This window comes from Corylus avellana, chromosome 9 (genome assembly GCF_965113065.1).
Source record: "Corylus avellana chromosome 9, dhCorAvel1.hap1.2, whole genome shotgun sequence".
Taxonomy (NCBI): Eukaryota; Viridiplantae; Streptophyta; class Magnoliopsida; order Fagales; family Betulaceae; genus Corylus; species Corylus avellana.
The window spans coordinates 3,124,052-3,138,529 of NC_142498.1; the positions used below are offsets into that span (position 1 = coordinate 3,124,052).

At 41.8% G+C, this 14,478-nt stretch overlaps 2 protein-coding genes across 2 annotated transcripts; one reads left to right on the plus strand and one right to left on the minus strand.

The window, feature by feature from the left end:
- Positions 1–1,246: 1,246 nt before the first annotated feature.
- On the plus strand, positions 1,247–4,002 carry LOC132189838 (ENTH/ANTH/VHS superfamily protein). Its single transcript, XM_059604646.2, has 2 exons — positions 1,247–1,666; positions 1,785–4,002. Exon 2 carries the CDS (start codon positions 1,800–1,802, stop codon positions 3,741–3,743), a length of 1,944 nt encoding a protein of 647 aa, XP_059460629.2. The 5' UTR covers positions 1,247–1,666; positions 1,785–1,799; the 3' UTR covers positions 3,744–4,002.
- A 4,240-nt stretch (positions 4,003–8,242) lies between these two features.
- LOC132190314 (Core-2/I-branching beta-1,6-N-acetylglucosaminyltransferase family protein) lies at positions 8,243–9,992 on the minus strand. Its single transcript, XM_059605266.2, has one exon. It carries the CDS (start codon positions 9,547–9,549, stop codon positions 8,356–8,358), a length of 1,194 nt encoding a protein of 397 aa, XP_059461249.2. The 5' UTR covers positions 9,550–9,992; the 3' UTR covers positions 8,243–8,355.
- Between the last annotated feature and the right edge of the window lie 4,486 nt (positions 9,993–14,478).

The following is a 14,478-nucleotide window of genomic DNA, read 5'->3' on the forward strand; positions in this document are numbered from 1 at the left end:
ATTGAGGCATTTTTTAAATTACTTATCAACCATGATTAGATGCCTTAATTAAAGAATATGGAGGGCAATAAGAGTTTTAATTTATTTTATGGCAAATTTTTTTAATTAATATTTTTTAATTTGGGGCTTTATTAAATTGGGAGCCCTAGGCGACCGTCTAACTCGTCTAGTAGTTGGGCCGACCTTGGACTGATGAAAATGACCTTTGACTAAAGAAATTAGGATTTTGAGCACAAAATGATAGTTAATAGGGTCGGATGTCACAGTTGATAGTTCACGGGGCAAAGTATAATTTTCCCAAACTCAATATTGTCTAAATTTAGAGATGCAATACGAGCCAAATCTCCTCTCCAACAGATTATGCAACCGTTTAGCTAAACCATCAAACTCCCTCAACCTTAAAAATAGATTCATACTTCCTCAAACTCCCTTTGCTGTCTCACCGTCTTCCTCGGACGAAAGTCTCTCTCTCTCTCTCCTTTGTTTTCCCTTCTCTTTATATTTGTGCTTTGCTTTTTTTTTCCTTTGCAATGTCTTCGAGTCTGAGAGTACTCCTCCAGCTCACAAGGCCGGTCGGTAGCCAGTGTTGAAGGACGAATTGTCGTCGGCGAAGACTCCGGTGATCTCGATGATTACCTTTAATGCTGCTTGCTCCAAGGCAGTTTTGAAAAGCTTCAATATTGGGGTTTTCAGGGCTTCAGAACAAGGCTGATGTGGTTTGTTTTAAGGTTAGCCATGTCGTGTAATGTAATTGTGGTCTAATTTATAAAATAATTATATTCAAATTGGTAATTTTCTTTTTTAGCATTTTCTTAATTTAAAAATGTATTAACAATAACAGCCCACACTTCAGGTTAGGATCTATTTATAAATATAAATATAAATATAAAAAAAATCCTCATAGTTTTCCAAATAAAGTGTCAGACCATTTATTCACTGCCAACTCCCACCGACAAATGCCACACTGAAAGCGGAAACCCCATTGACCCAATTAACCTTAGTCTCACCGTATGTCCAGAACTCCGATCAACGTCCACGTGTTCATCCGATCAATCAGTCCAAAATCTAGAAATAAAAATGAAGTACAAAAGTAACAAAACCCCCAATGCTCGTGAGATGTCCTTATCAACGTCTACCGTACGCGTAGGATGTTAATAAAATAAGCAATACATGCACTGTAGGAGATCCTATCCCATCAATGTCTCTCTCTCTCTCTCTCTCTCTCTTCCCTAGTACCGCACACCAACACACAAAATATGTGCTTTCTTCTCTCGGACAGCGCATCCCTCCCGACGCTTCCGCTAAAAAAGTCCCGTTTCAGTCTTCATCAGATTCAGACCAATCCAACGGCGTAAACCCACTCCACGTCACCGGACTCCAATCCCCTATTTAAATCCATCTTTTTGGGCCTCTCTCCCATTTGGCTCCTCTTTTTCCTCTTCCAAGAGACAACCACACACAGAGAGAGAATCTAGGGAGTTGAGCGAGAAAGAGAACGAAGAACATATCGGAGACTTTGCATAATACGACGCCGTTCTGTCTCGATCTTATTCCTCAGCTGTCGCTTCAAGTCCATTTCCTGATCCAAAGTCGCCGGATCCGCCGTCTTTTTGACAGATCGGAGAGAAACCTCGCGCTCCCGCGGATCTGAAATTCAAAATCAACGGTGAGTAAATTTCCAGAGCCTTCTTTTTCTGGATAATCTTCGCTGAGCACTCCATTAATGAGAAAGTCTTCAATTAATTTATTACGAGCTTAATCGAGGAAAACTACTACTACTACAGCAACGTACGGTGGAGATGGCGCCGAGCACGATCAGGAAGGCGATCGGAGCCGTTAAAGACCAGACGAGCATTGGCATAGCGAAGGTGGCGAGCAACATCGCGCCGGAGCTGGAGGTGGCCATCGTGAAGGCGACGAGCCACGACGACGATCCGGCGGACGAGAAGCACGTGCGGACGATCCTCAACCTCACGTCCTACTCCCGCAATTACATCCACACGTGCGTGTCGGCCGTGTCCAAGCGCCTGGGCAAGACGCGCGACTGGATCGTGGCCCTCAAGTGCCTCACGCTCATCCACCGCGTCCTCAACGAGGGCGACCCGATACTCCAGGAGGAGATCCTCTACGCCACGCGCCGCGGCACCAGGCTCCTCAACATGTCCGATTTCAGAGACGAAGCGCACTCCAGCTCCTGGGACCACTCGGCCTTTGTCAGAACCTACGCGATGTACTTGGATCAACGGCTAGAATTGATTCTCTTTGATAGGAAGAGCGCTGGTGGTGGAGATGAGAGATTCGGAGGCGGCAGAGACAATTTCCGGTCACCGCCTCAAAATTCGAGGCCGTATGAGTTCGAAAGTACCAGCGGTCAGGGGCAGTACGGTAACTACGGGGCGATGACCACGACGAGACGGTCCCGTTCGTTCGGGGACGTGAGCGAGGCGGCGGATACGAAGAGGGGCCCGGCCACGGTGACCCCACTGAGGGACATGAAGCCGGAGAGGATATTCGGGAAGATGGGCCATTTGCAGAGGCTTCTCGACCGGTTTTTGTCGTGCCGGCCCACCGGTCTGGCCAAGAACAGCCGGATGATCTTGATTGCTCTCTACCCGGTGGTGAAGGAGAGCTACCAGTTGTACGCTGATATCTGCGAGGTTCTGGCGGTGTTGCTCGATAAGTTCTTCGACATGGAGTACCCGGATTGCGTGAAGACCTTTGACGCCTATGCGAGTGCGGCTAAGCAGATTGATGAGCTCATTGCGTTCTACAACTGGTGTAAGGACACGGGTGTGGCGAGGTCGTCGGAGTACCCGGACGTGCAGAGGATTACGGGGAAGCTGTTGGAGACTTTGGAAGAGTTCGTGAGGGACAGAGCAAAGACACCCAAGAGTCCTGAGAGAAAAGAGGTGGAAGCCATTCAGGCCACGGAGGAGGAAATCGAACCGAGTATGAATGAGATAAAGGCATTACCTCCGCCCGAGAATTATACTCCTCCTCCTCCTCCTCCCGAGCCCGTGCCGGAGGCTAAGCCTCAGCCTCAATTCACTGAGGACTTGGTGAATTTGAGGGAGGATGCGGTTAGTGCGGATGATCAGGGGAACAGGCTGGCCTTGGCTTTGTTTGCTGGTCCACCGGCTAGCAATGGAAATGGGTCGTGGGAAGCATTCCCATCAAATGGACAGCCGGAGGTGACCTCGGCTTGGCAGACTCCGGCTGCTGAACCCGGCAAGGCCGACTGGGAATTGGCATTGGTTGAGACGGTGAGCAATTTGTCGAAGCAGGAAACGGCCATGGGTGGTGGGCTTGATCCCTTGCTGTTGAATGGCATGTATGATCAGGGAATTGTGAGGCAGCATGTGAGCACTGCCCATTTGAGTGGAGGGAGTGCCAGCAGCGTGGCATTGCCGGGGCCGGGGAAGAATGCTACGCCTGTTCTGGCTCTCCCGGCACCGGATGGAACGGTCCAGACATTTAATCAGGACCCATTTGCCGCATCATTAACCATCCCGCCCCCATCGTATGTGCAAATGTCTGATATGGAGAAGAAACAGCATTTGCTTTTGCAGGAGCAGCAGGTATGGCAGCATTACGCGAGGGAAGGGATGCAAGGTCAAGCTAGTTTGGCCAAGATCAGCGGAGCTGGATACCATCCTGCAGGCCCCATGCCCATGACTCCATATGGAATGCCGCCCGTCAATGGAATGGGAGCTCCGGCCGGGTATTACTACGCTCCTTATTGATTTCACATTTTTCCCTAAATAGCTATAAACGACATCTCATTGTTAATTTCCATGTTCATTTTCTAGTGTTTTGCCTTTTTTTGGGGGTCAATTTGTATGATCTTGTTCCTGCTATCTATTGTGTATGAGAATGGTGGGAAGAGGCGCGGGGGATGAGTTGATATGATATGATAGTAGGGGAATTTGATGCAGCGGATGTGTAAACTAGTCATGATGTCTCTTTGCTTTCTGTAATATCAGATTTTTCTTGGAATCTTTACATCATGTGTTCTTTGTTTTAATTTACAACATGACATTAATTCCATTGAATATGATGAAACTTTTATGCTTTTTTTCTTTTTTGAGTTAAACAACAACGTTAGTTATTCACTTAATTAAGTAGAAGGGCAAGTCTCCTGTAATATGCCAAAGTTGGTTACGTTCATGGCCCCTGTTCTTGGGGAAGGGATTCTTCTCATCAGATTGGGTAAACTTGGGGACAACAATTCAACTTTACCACCTTAGTCAACCGGTTTAGGGAAGTTATAGATCCTTAGTTAAATTTGGGTAAAGATAGTCAATGGGCAGTTTTGGGAACAAACCAAATAGATAACTATACCTGTCATTCACTTTAGGTGCACTTGGTGTCTCGATGGATTTTTAACCAAATTTGGACAGATTCTAATTAAATACACTGTTTATTGAAATGATAATTTGAGATCAGATTCACATATAATATTATATAGGTTATAATTACCTGACTCATTTAATTAAACGGGTTAGACACTTCAACTTTACACACTAATTTTGTGTTGGGTTTGCGGGTCACATAAGAAATTGTTAACCTTAAATGTCTTGTATTGGTTTTGCAAGTCGTGTCAAAAATTACTAGTCTTAATTGGGTGTGGAGTTAATAAAAAATCTGGCCAACAAATTTTCTATTTAGAAACCCCATTGAAGACTTAAGTTCCTGCTAAAAGGACATGGGAGCAATAATTATATAACAATTAATCATGGATTAGCAAAATCAAGGGCCAAAATGCTTTTAAAAAAGGTCTAATTAACGCAGATTGAAATATCTAAGGAAAAGAAGAAAATTAATTGAGTATTAACATCTTATTACTGAGCATCTACAAAGTTTTGATGAATAGAAAGCAAATACTTTTTCCTCCACTTGAGAAATTCGCCCACTGGGGTTGTAGGGAATGAAGAATCCATAGCCCTATGTTTAGATGGGACATTGGATTTCATGTGTTTGTAGCTCCTCCACTGCATGTTTATTCCCCCACCAATGTTTATTATTATTACTCATAATCAATGAGCACCCAGAGATTCTGGCTCTGGTGCACCCAAAAGTCCAGCCAGGTCCAATGTTGGAACTGGGTGGGAGAGGTGTGGAGAGGTATTGCACCATGTGAAACATATTTTATTTGGGTCGGAAATGAACGGTCCAGATCATGACAGCAAATTTGAAAAGGAAAAAGAGCTGGCTTAGGTAGCTTATAGGGTGGTTGGACAACTCCCTCCACGAGTCTGTGACCTAAAAGAGGTGGCCGAACCACCGCCCAGTAGTTGGGCACCTCCTTTATCTTTATGAAAAATGAAAAGTGGCATGACGTGGAACATTAATGGAAACGTGAATCTGGAAGAAAAGAAGTGTCTTGTCTTGATGTTCGGGTGGGTGTGATTGGAAAGAGGGAATCCACACGATAAGTATCCAAGGCTCTGCGGCAGCAGTCCACACGATTTCTCACAAAACTCCATTAGGCTTTTATGAGCTCTTGACCCACCATTCGATCACTATATATAAAATATATATATCTTTTTCTAATTTTCTCTTTTTAACTTTAGAATGGCATCTGATATGACTTCGTGGGTGGACCTTCGAGATTGTCCATGTCATATTCTTGTAGGCCCCTCCAGATGATGATGCAAAAGCATGCTGCCATGCAGTCTGAATCCAAATACTAGATATAATGGCATGTAATTTTTAATGTATTTTGTAAATTTAATATAAAATTAAAGAGTTATAGATAAAAAATTTGATTCGTTTTAAATGAATTAATATCAAAAAATTATTTAAATAAATACGTCTCGTCAATCAGTAGAATGAATATAATAAACGGGTAAAGAAAGTAATATAATAACCTCTCTGTTTTGGTGTTAGGAGTTGTTATTAATAACATATTTATTAATATTAATGGTGGCTTTTAAGTCTAACTAATGGATTCCATCGTCATGAAGGTGGGTATGGTAATTTAGTAATGTAAAACTAGGTTAAAAATATTTAAATTGATGTGACCTTGCGGTCCAGCTGTGTATTGTTTTATGATAGTGGCATACAGCATAATTGTGAAGGCAGCTTTGAATAAACAAAGGGAAGTGAGAAGTCCAAGTCTAACGGAAAGCTCAAAATATCACAAGTTCCACCTAAAAATAGGTGTGAATGTAGATCAACATTGAAAGGTCAACTGAAGGTGTGTGGGGTCCTTGGGGAGGGCTGAGGGCAGGTCACCTGTTCCACCTCTTTATGTGCTGTTGCTCTATCATTTGATTTTTCTTTAATAATTCTCATTCTGGCATAGGGTGGAGCATATGGACCCAACACCAATTATGGGTCCTTTTGTTAAGTTATATATATGATAGGGTATTTGGGCATGATAGGTTCATTATTTTTGGGTCTAAGAAAGTTCATTTTCCTTAAGATGGGGTGTTCTCCGATGTGTCGACTCTCCTAGAGAGAGTTGAACGTCCTTTTGGAGTCGTCAACCGAATGTCCTCAGATTGAGGATCGGCTGCCTCATGGACATGTGGCAAGGAGATTAAGTTTCAGGAAGAACGATAGGATTACGCTGACAACTACATTAAGGGAAGCGTTTGCAGGCCACCACTCATGTCATGACGATTTGTATTGAGGGTGTCAGCAATTCATGCAACGCAATCCATATTGGCAGTATGTTTCCCATCACGATGTCTCTACGTGGCCGGGATTACTACCCCAATTTGAAAAGTACCATGTGGTCTAGAGTGTTGCATCCCCTTTCCTATAAACAAGAGTTTATTGTAGCAAGTAAATGATTTGAACCCTTACCATCTTTGCAGCTTTCTATTCTTCTCAAAACTCATTGACTTAAGCATTTGAGTGTTCTCCGTCGGTAGTTCCAACGAGTCACCATTGTTTGTTTCTTATTTTAATAGGTCTTTTCAACTAAATTACTGACATGCGATCAACTGTACAAACAATATGCATAGAGATGTCACAATCCCATATGACAATCAACTTTGGGTCATTAATTTTTTTTTTTTTTTTTTTGGGGTGTGTAGATGCTTTGACTTCGTGTATACAAAGAACACATCTCATAATTTTTTTTTATTCTCAAAGTAAAAATATTAACAAACAATCTAAAATTCAATACACTCAAAATTGTTTATGTCGCATTAAAACATCTTTAAAAATTTTTTATAAAAAAAACTAACAAACAAATAAAAAGGCCTCTCCTCAAGTGTAGTGAGAATCAACCTATGAGGAAGGCCAAGTGACAACCGACCAGTCCAGTGAAACCTATGATCCACATCAGTTGGACGTTTATATAAGTGGGCTTGAACCAGAAACTGCCATAGAAATAGAATGGACAATTAACTCATCAGTTTCTAATGTTTCCTTCATTTTCATTTCTCAACTAAAGAAAACAAACACATATTTATTATTTACTATCTATCTTCTAACAAATGTGATTGGGCTAAGTGTCCTATCAATTGTCGCTCTATCAATGATTACTTTATTATTCTTGACTCCATCCCTTGTCCAATTTTCTTTTCTTTGCTGCCTCTTTTCTCTACTTTGGCCTTTTGTTCAATTTTTCTTGTTGCTCTGTTTCTTGGCACATAACTATTATAACAGGAGTTGCTCGCAACCCAAAAATAAATAAATAAATAAATAAAGCCAAATATTACAGGATTCTGTGATCCTTTTTCTTTTCCATAATCAGTTTTTTTAAAAAAGAAATTAAAAATTAAAAATTGATGTCATTATGTGCTTCGAATATGCCATACACTGATACCAGATCTGGGACCTATCCTTGGGTTGTCAAAATCAATGCTACAAATCTGGCATCACTGTATTGCAAGTGCTTTAACTGCACCAGAGAGCTTCACAAAGACTATATGCAATATTTTTTTTCTTATTTGCATGTCAAATTTAACTTGTATTGAGACATATTCATAAGACTATATAAATCAGTCTTAATTTGACCTATTTAATTAAATATATTAAAACTTTTAATTCTAGCCCTTTAATTTTGTATTAGTTTCGTGTCAAATTTGAAGGTCATCTAAAAAATTACTTATTGTAATAACGCATGTGAGTTCGAATTATGTCGAAACATAAATATAAAATAATATAGATTAATCTTAACCCGACAAATTTGATTAAACGAGTTAAATTTCTTAACTCTAACTGTTTTAATTTCATATTAAATTTCACGTGTCGTGTTAAAAATTATTTACGCATTGTTCCCCGAACTAGCACTTGTCGGTAGACAAACCACCATTGGGCCTTTTTTTTCTTTTTTGTTTTTTCAAATCTCTTTACACAATTATCTGTTAAGATTCACAAATTTACAGCGACGCCATTCTAATCTTTGAATATGACGTCATTGGCTATTCTCATCAACGGTTGGATCGATTCGAAGGAGAACTTTCTCGCAAACAAAAACGGGTCGTGCCGTTTGGTCACAGATGAATCAGAGCCGTTTGTTCCATCATCGCCGTACCTAGGCCGGTCCTTCCTCAAAGACAAGATCAACTCGGGTTCCACCTCAGAGGCCCCGTACGTGCGAGGGTGACCATCGAACCGGCCTCTCCAGTCCACGTGCGTGAGCGTCGCTGGCACGCACCTCCGCGGGTCCCGCATGCTGAGCAGTGTGGGAAAGTAGTTCTCCTCGGGGTAACACGTGTCACACCGCACGCACGGCAGCCTGAACTTGGACCAAACCCTGCGGTCACACACGACAAGCCTGGCGTGCTTACGTGTCAGCACCCAAAACTGCGACCCTATTCGAAAGTCCTCCAGCCTCACCTCCGGCAGCATCGCGTCCTCCCCACGCGCCGCCCATCTACCATAAGCCCCACCCTCGTTGTTCAGGATCTCAATGAAGCTCTTCTTGGAGCTTATCAGAGTCCTGTAAGTGAAGTTGAACGAGTGGAGGGGTATGCAGGAGGGAGAGAGCAGGGCGAACATGGCATTGGAGGGGTCGTGAAGAAGAGCGTGGGCCAGCAAGCGACGCGCCGCCGAGGTGAGAGTTGGGGTGAATCGGCTGGCGGGTTTGGAGGGTATGACTCGGCCAGCAAACACGCCCGAGAATGGCGGGTTGTAGCGGTGAGTGGGATCGGCGTGGATGTAGATGTTGAAGAGGTTTTTGCTGGTTTGGTTGAAGTAGAGCTCCCAGAGCGGCGCAAATGGGAGAGAAACGGTGGTTAGGAACATGAAAGCTAGCTTTTTCGGTGAAGTGGGTGGTCTGGGCTTCGGATTCACAAGCGACGCAACACGCAAGAGTGGCTCGTCATCGTTTGGCGGCGGAGGAGGGGGCGGCGGCGGCGGCGGTAGTGGTAGTGCAGCGGTAGTACTGGATTGTTCGCGCCCCATTTCCTGGTTGATTTTGGTGCTGTGAGTAATGGGTAAGATAATGGTAGGTGGGTTTTCATTGCTATCAATGGTGATGGAGGTTGTGGCGGTGGGGGCGGCGGGGCTTTTGACGGTGAAGACAACGGCGACGGGTAAGCAGAGCAGCAGAGCGCAAAAGAGGGAGAGCGGAGTGGGAGACAGCATATTTCTCTCTGTTCAGAGAAAAAAAGGTACTGATTTTGACGCCGCGAATCCAGTGTGAGAGAGAGAGAGAGAGAGAGAGAGAGAGATTTGTAACTACTACAAAAGCAGTATGCTAAATCGACGGCGGAGATAGGCCCGACATTATTTTGAAACCCCCGCTAATTAAGAAGGAGTTTAATTTTCTCAATCATACACTATTGGGCTCGATGCGCTCTATTTACGATTGGGCAAAATGGACGGTTCGGATTAGAGGTGGACGAAAGTCACGAATATGTTTGACTCCTCTGAGTGGTCGGTTTCTGCAACGTTTTTTTCCGTTTCGGGTCACAAAAACGTGAAATGGGTTATTGGATAGCATGAACAGGTGGTGGGCATGCATGCAGATGAGGTGGGGGCCTCACATGTAATACGCATGGGTTGTAGCAGATTTGAGGTTCATTGTCTCGTCGCTCTCGTGTGTTGCACAAGCTAGTATGACAAACTTGCTTTGCTATTATTATATGATACAACAAATTCGACAACATTGTACTACTTCTTCTGTAGTTTCATCAAATCATTTCAATATTGCAGTGTTTATCCTGTGACTTCTTTTCCTTTACATTGTTTCAGGGGTCAGTTTTAATGTCAGTTATTCAAATGTATATGTCATGACACTTGTTGGGTTTTGTTTGATTACGGTTGTCAGTTTTTTTTTAAAAAAAAAAAAAAATTGAAAATTACAGTTTTTATCATGTGATTTTTTTTTTTTAATGAGTTTTTGTTGCTGATGGAGAAATTTGTAGGTCTTAACTCATTTTATAAAACTAGTTCAATAAGAAAGGGTTGCAAACTCCTTATAAACATGCTCCAAGGTCTTATCCACAAGCAATGTAAAATTATTCACCGACACTCTCATTCACGTGCAAGCCAGTATTTTTCTTGGTTATTGTTAGGGGGTAAGTAGTGTGATTGTGTGAGCCTTATTCATCATGTGGTGGACTCTGATAACATAATGAAATTTGTAGACCTAACTTATCTCATAAAACCGATTCAATAAGAGAGGGTTACCCACTCCTTATAAATATGTCCAAAGTTTTGTCCACAAGCAATGTTGAATTAGTGGCGACAAAATAAACTCTAGTCCCTTCAACTTCAATAGTCCAACAACCTCCGGTGGAACTTTGGAATTAAACTATGTTGTTTCCATGTACAACAATAATGAATGATATAGAATCGAGAAAAAAAAAAAAAAAAAAAAAAAAAAAAAAAAAGATTAAGAAAGTGTTGAGACACAATTTAACGTGGTTCAATAATGTGCTTACATCTGCGGCTGTGTTTTGCTATTAATGATTTAGGATTATATCATAACATATATATATATATATAGGAAAACCCTAAACCCTAATTGCTCTGTGATTGTCGCTATCGCAACGTTCACTCCGCTCCCGTCTACTTAGCCTTCCACTAGTGTTCTAATATGAGCAACTAGTTCCAACAAACTCCTTGTTATCAGATCTATATTTGATATTTATAGTGTTTTCTCTCCTGCGGTCTCCAACTTTGTTGGTTGCCATTACATAATACTTCTCAAGCAGGCTCATCTTCGATCTACATTAGAAACCAAAAATGTTGGAATGTAACAGTCTACATCATACAAACACATCAATTACAGCCACGTGATAATCTACGTGCAACTCATTGCTAAGTGAGTTTGTAAAAAAATCATTCATATTCCAAACATTTTCTTTAATTTAATGCTTAATCGAGCCGCAAGTAATCAATGGTGAATAATTGGGTTTATAAGTTTCCTAGTATTTGGAATCTTCTCTTTTCTTTTAGCTATTTCAGTTGACTGTTAATTTTGATTAACTATATTTTTTGGGAGTTTTTATGACAAACAAATAGTAAATAAAAACATGATAGAATAGTAATCAATTATTTATGTTCTTTTTAAACATATGGTCCAACCAATTATTCTATTTTTGTTTTCTTCCTCCTTAATGCCTTCATCCAGGGAAGCATATTGCAATCTCATAAGTCAGATACTTTTCTCTTCTGTTCATGGATTTAGTATCAACCATGCACGATTAAAGGTAGGGTCATACTTATATTTTCGGGCAATAAATTTACTTTAAGGACGTAAAATGGTTTTTAGAAAATAATTTTAGCATTTTATGTATTTACTGCAACGTAAAATAGTGATCAACTGAAAATATTTTTCTTTTTACCGAAAAATCTTTTTTAATTTTTGAAAAATCGTTTACAGTTTTCAAAATCGTAAACTATTTTTTAACTTTGAGCATATCATTCTCAAATTGACGGACCCTACCAAGACCAGTCCAAAGACCCCACTGGAACCCGCCCGGGACTTGCCCGGGACCCTGCTCGGGACCCACCCGGGACTTAATCAGGACTTGCCCAAGACCTGCTCGGGATCCGACAGGACTTGAACGAGACCAGCTCGGACCTGCCAAGGACCTGTTGAGACTTGACCGGGACCCCACTGAGACTTGCCCGGGACCCGCCCGAGACTCGCCTAGGACCCACTCAGAACCCCGCTAGGACCTACCCGGCACTCTACCGGACCCGCCCAGACCTGCCCAAGACTTGACCAAGACCCGCCAGGGACTTGCCCAGGACATCGCCAGGACCTGACCGGACCTACCTGCCACTTGAACGAGACCCACCTGGGACTATACCAGGACTCGCCCGGGATCTGCCCGAGACTTGACCGGACCTGCGTGGGACCTACCTGAGACTCGCCCGGAACTTGATTGGGACCCGCCCAGGACCCCGTCGCGACTTGACCGAGACTCACCCACGACCCGCTCGGGACTTGTCGGAAAATATTTTCGGCGAAAAACATTTTCCTTGAAAATGATTTCTTAAAAAACATTTTTCGGTACTAGGCATGTATGGAAAATCAGGCGGGTCCCCGACGTCATAAAATGTTTTTGGCAAGGAAAATTACTTCAATAAAAATATTTTCCGATGAAAACTATTTTACGTCGAAAGAAACATAAACCATTTTGTTTTGTTTTGATTTTTTTTTTTTTTTTTTTTTGGTTGGGGGGGGGGGGGAGAGTAAAGGAGAAATGCTTGAAAGGTCAACAAGTGGGCTATCAAAGTAGTAACAAAATTGTTTTGATTCTGTTTATTAATTTGATATTTATCTTTAGATTATAGGATTTTTTTTTTATTTAGTTTTAATAAATTAATCGATCATGTAATTTTTATATACATTATTAAAAATATATGTGATAAAGAAAAATTTTGTAAAACAAAAAAGTCTGCCCTATCCGATCAGACGAGCGTGAGGATTGAGACTCAGACAAAATCTATGAGATATATTTGCTATTGTAAGGTTTCAGTGTCTCTTTGTGGAGTAATTCTACATGTTCTTTTTGTGTCATTCTTATGTTCCTAAAGAAATGATGTGGCTTTTAAAATTACCGCTTGATTAAAATCCAATAATGATTAATCAAAAGACCAATGGTGATTTTAAGAGCCACATCATCATTGAAGGAACACAAGAATAACACAAGAAATAATTGTAGCATTACTCTCTTCTATCATTCTCCTTAAGTATATGTTTGTGAAAAATTGTATTGTTGAAATTGCTCTTTTATTGCTCAAACTTATAAATTTTTTAAAAAAAACAATTGCTCATCTTTATGGCTTGAAAATGTTTTTATATATATATATATTCTAAGAAAAATATAACATTTCATTAATACCATGAGCATAAAGCTCTTACATCACAGAGCGAAGCTCTGAAGCAGCCATAGCATAAAGCTACAAGGTTACTAGGTATAGTATAGTACAAGATTCGAGACCAATCCGCTAAGCCATGACTAAAATCAAATTTAATACTAGATCTATGACAAACAAACTCAACCAAATGCATGAATAACAATTATTCCTTAACCCTGAGAGCGGAAAAACTCTTGTGCCGAAACTCTCTCTCCTCGACTCGAAGGTCAGGATAATGATCACATCCACAACCCAAAGGTCTGGACCAAAATTAATTAACCCAAAGGCGACATAGATCAAGTGAGAGAGGAAATAACCTTATTATAAGCTGAACAAAATAGGGAAATTAAACAATACAGGTATAAAACATACGCCAAAACACAAATACAGAAGCAACACAATAGGGAAATAAGACAAGAAAATAAATAGCAAACTCCGATCACGCACACGCTGGGAACAAAAAATCGGAGGGGCATTGGAAGCTCATCGCTGCGGGGATGCGTCGAAAAACCCAGTAGTGGACCGTGGGCGGCGAACGGGCGCGGAGAAAGCCGGCAAAACAGGACCTGAAAACAACCACAAAAAAAAAAACAAAAAAAACAAAAAAAAAACCGGAAAAAACAACAAAGAATCACCAAAACAGGGAAAAGGAGCACTAAGCGGGAAGATGGTGGCCGGAAGGAAGCCGGACCCGTGCAGGCCGGAAATTGTTGCCTAAGGGGCGTGGGAGCTCAACGCGGTGGGGACGCATGAAAGAAACCCCTAATAGAGGGCAACGAAGCGGTGACCATAGACAAAATCCCCCAGCAGGGGGGGGGTGGTTCAAAGAAAGCCACCCACAAGCCGAACCCACCAAGAGCCAAAACAAGGCCAAGGAGTCCACTGCAAAAAATGAAGGCGGGGAAGTAGCAAAAATGGAGAAAACAGAAGGAGAAAGGAGCGGCAAGGAAAGGGAAGAGAGGAGGCACCAGGGCTATGGCATCAGGTAAATAACTAGCACCGGAGTGAGGAGGACAAGGGGAGGAGGGAGGCAGCCAAACGGCCAACCCTCCTCCCCTATGCGGCTGAGGGGTTTCACTTTTCTCTCTGGCGGCTAGAGAGAAAAGAGATGAAAACCTAATGAATTACGCTTTTTTTTTTTTTCAATTTTTTATTATATTTGTTGAGCGTTAGATGTAATACAGTTTTTATTACAAT

Coding starts and splice junctions, on each gene's coding strand:
- LOC132189838 (XM_059604646.2), top strand. CDS start 1,800: ATGGCGCCGAGCACGATCAGGAAGGCGATCGGAGCCGTTAAAGACCAG.
- LOC132190314 (XM_059605266.2), bottom strand. CDS start 9,549: ATGCTGTCTCCCACTCCGCTCTCCCTCTTTTGCGCTCTGCTGCTCTGC.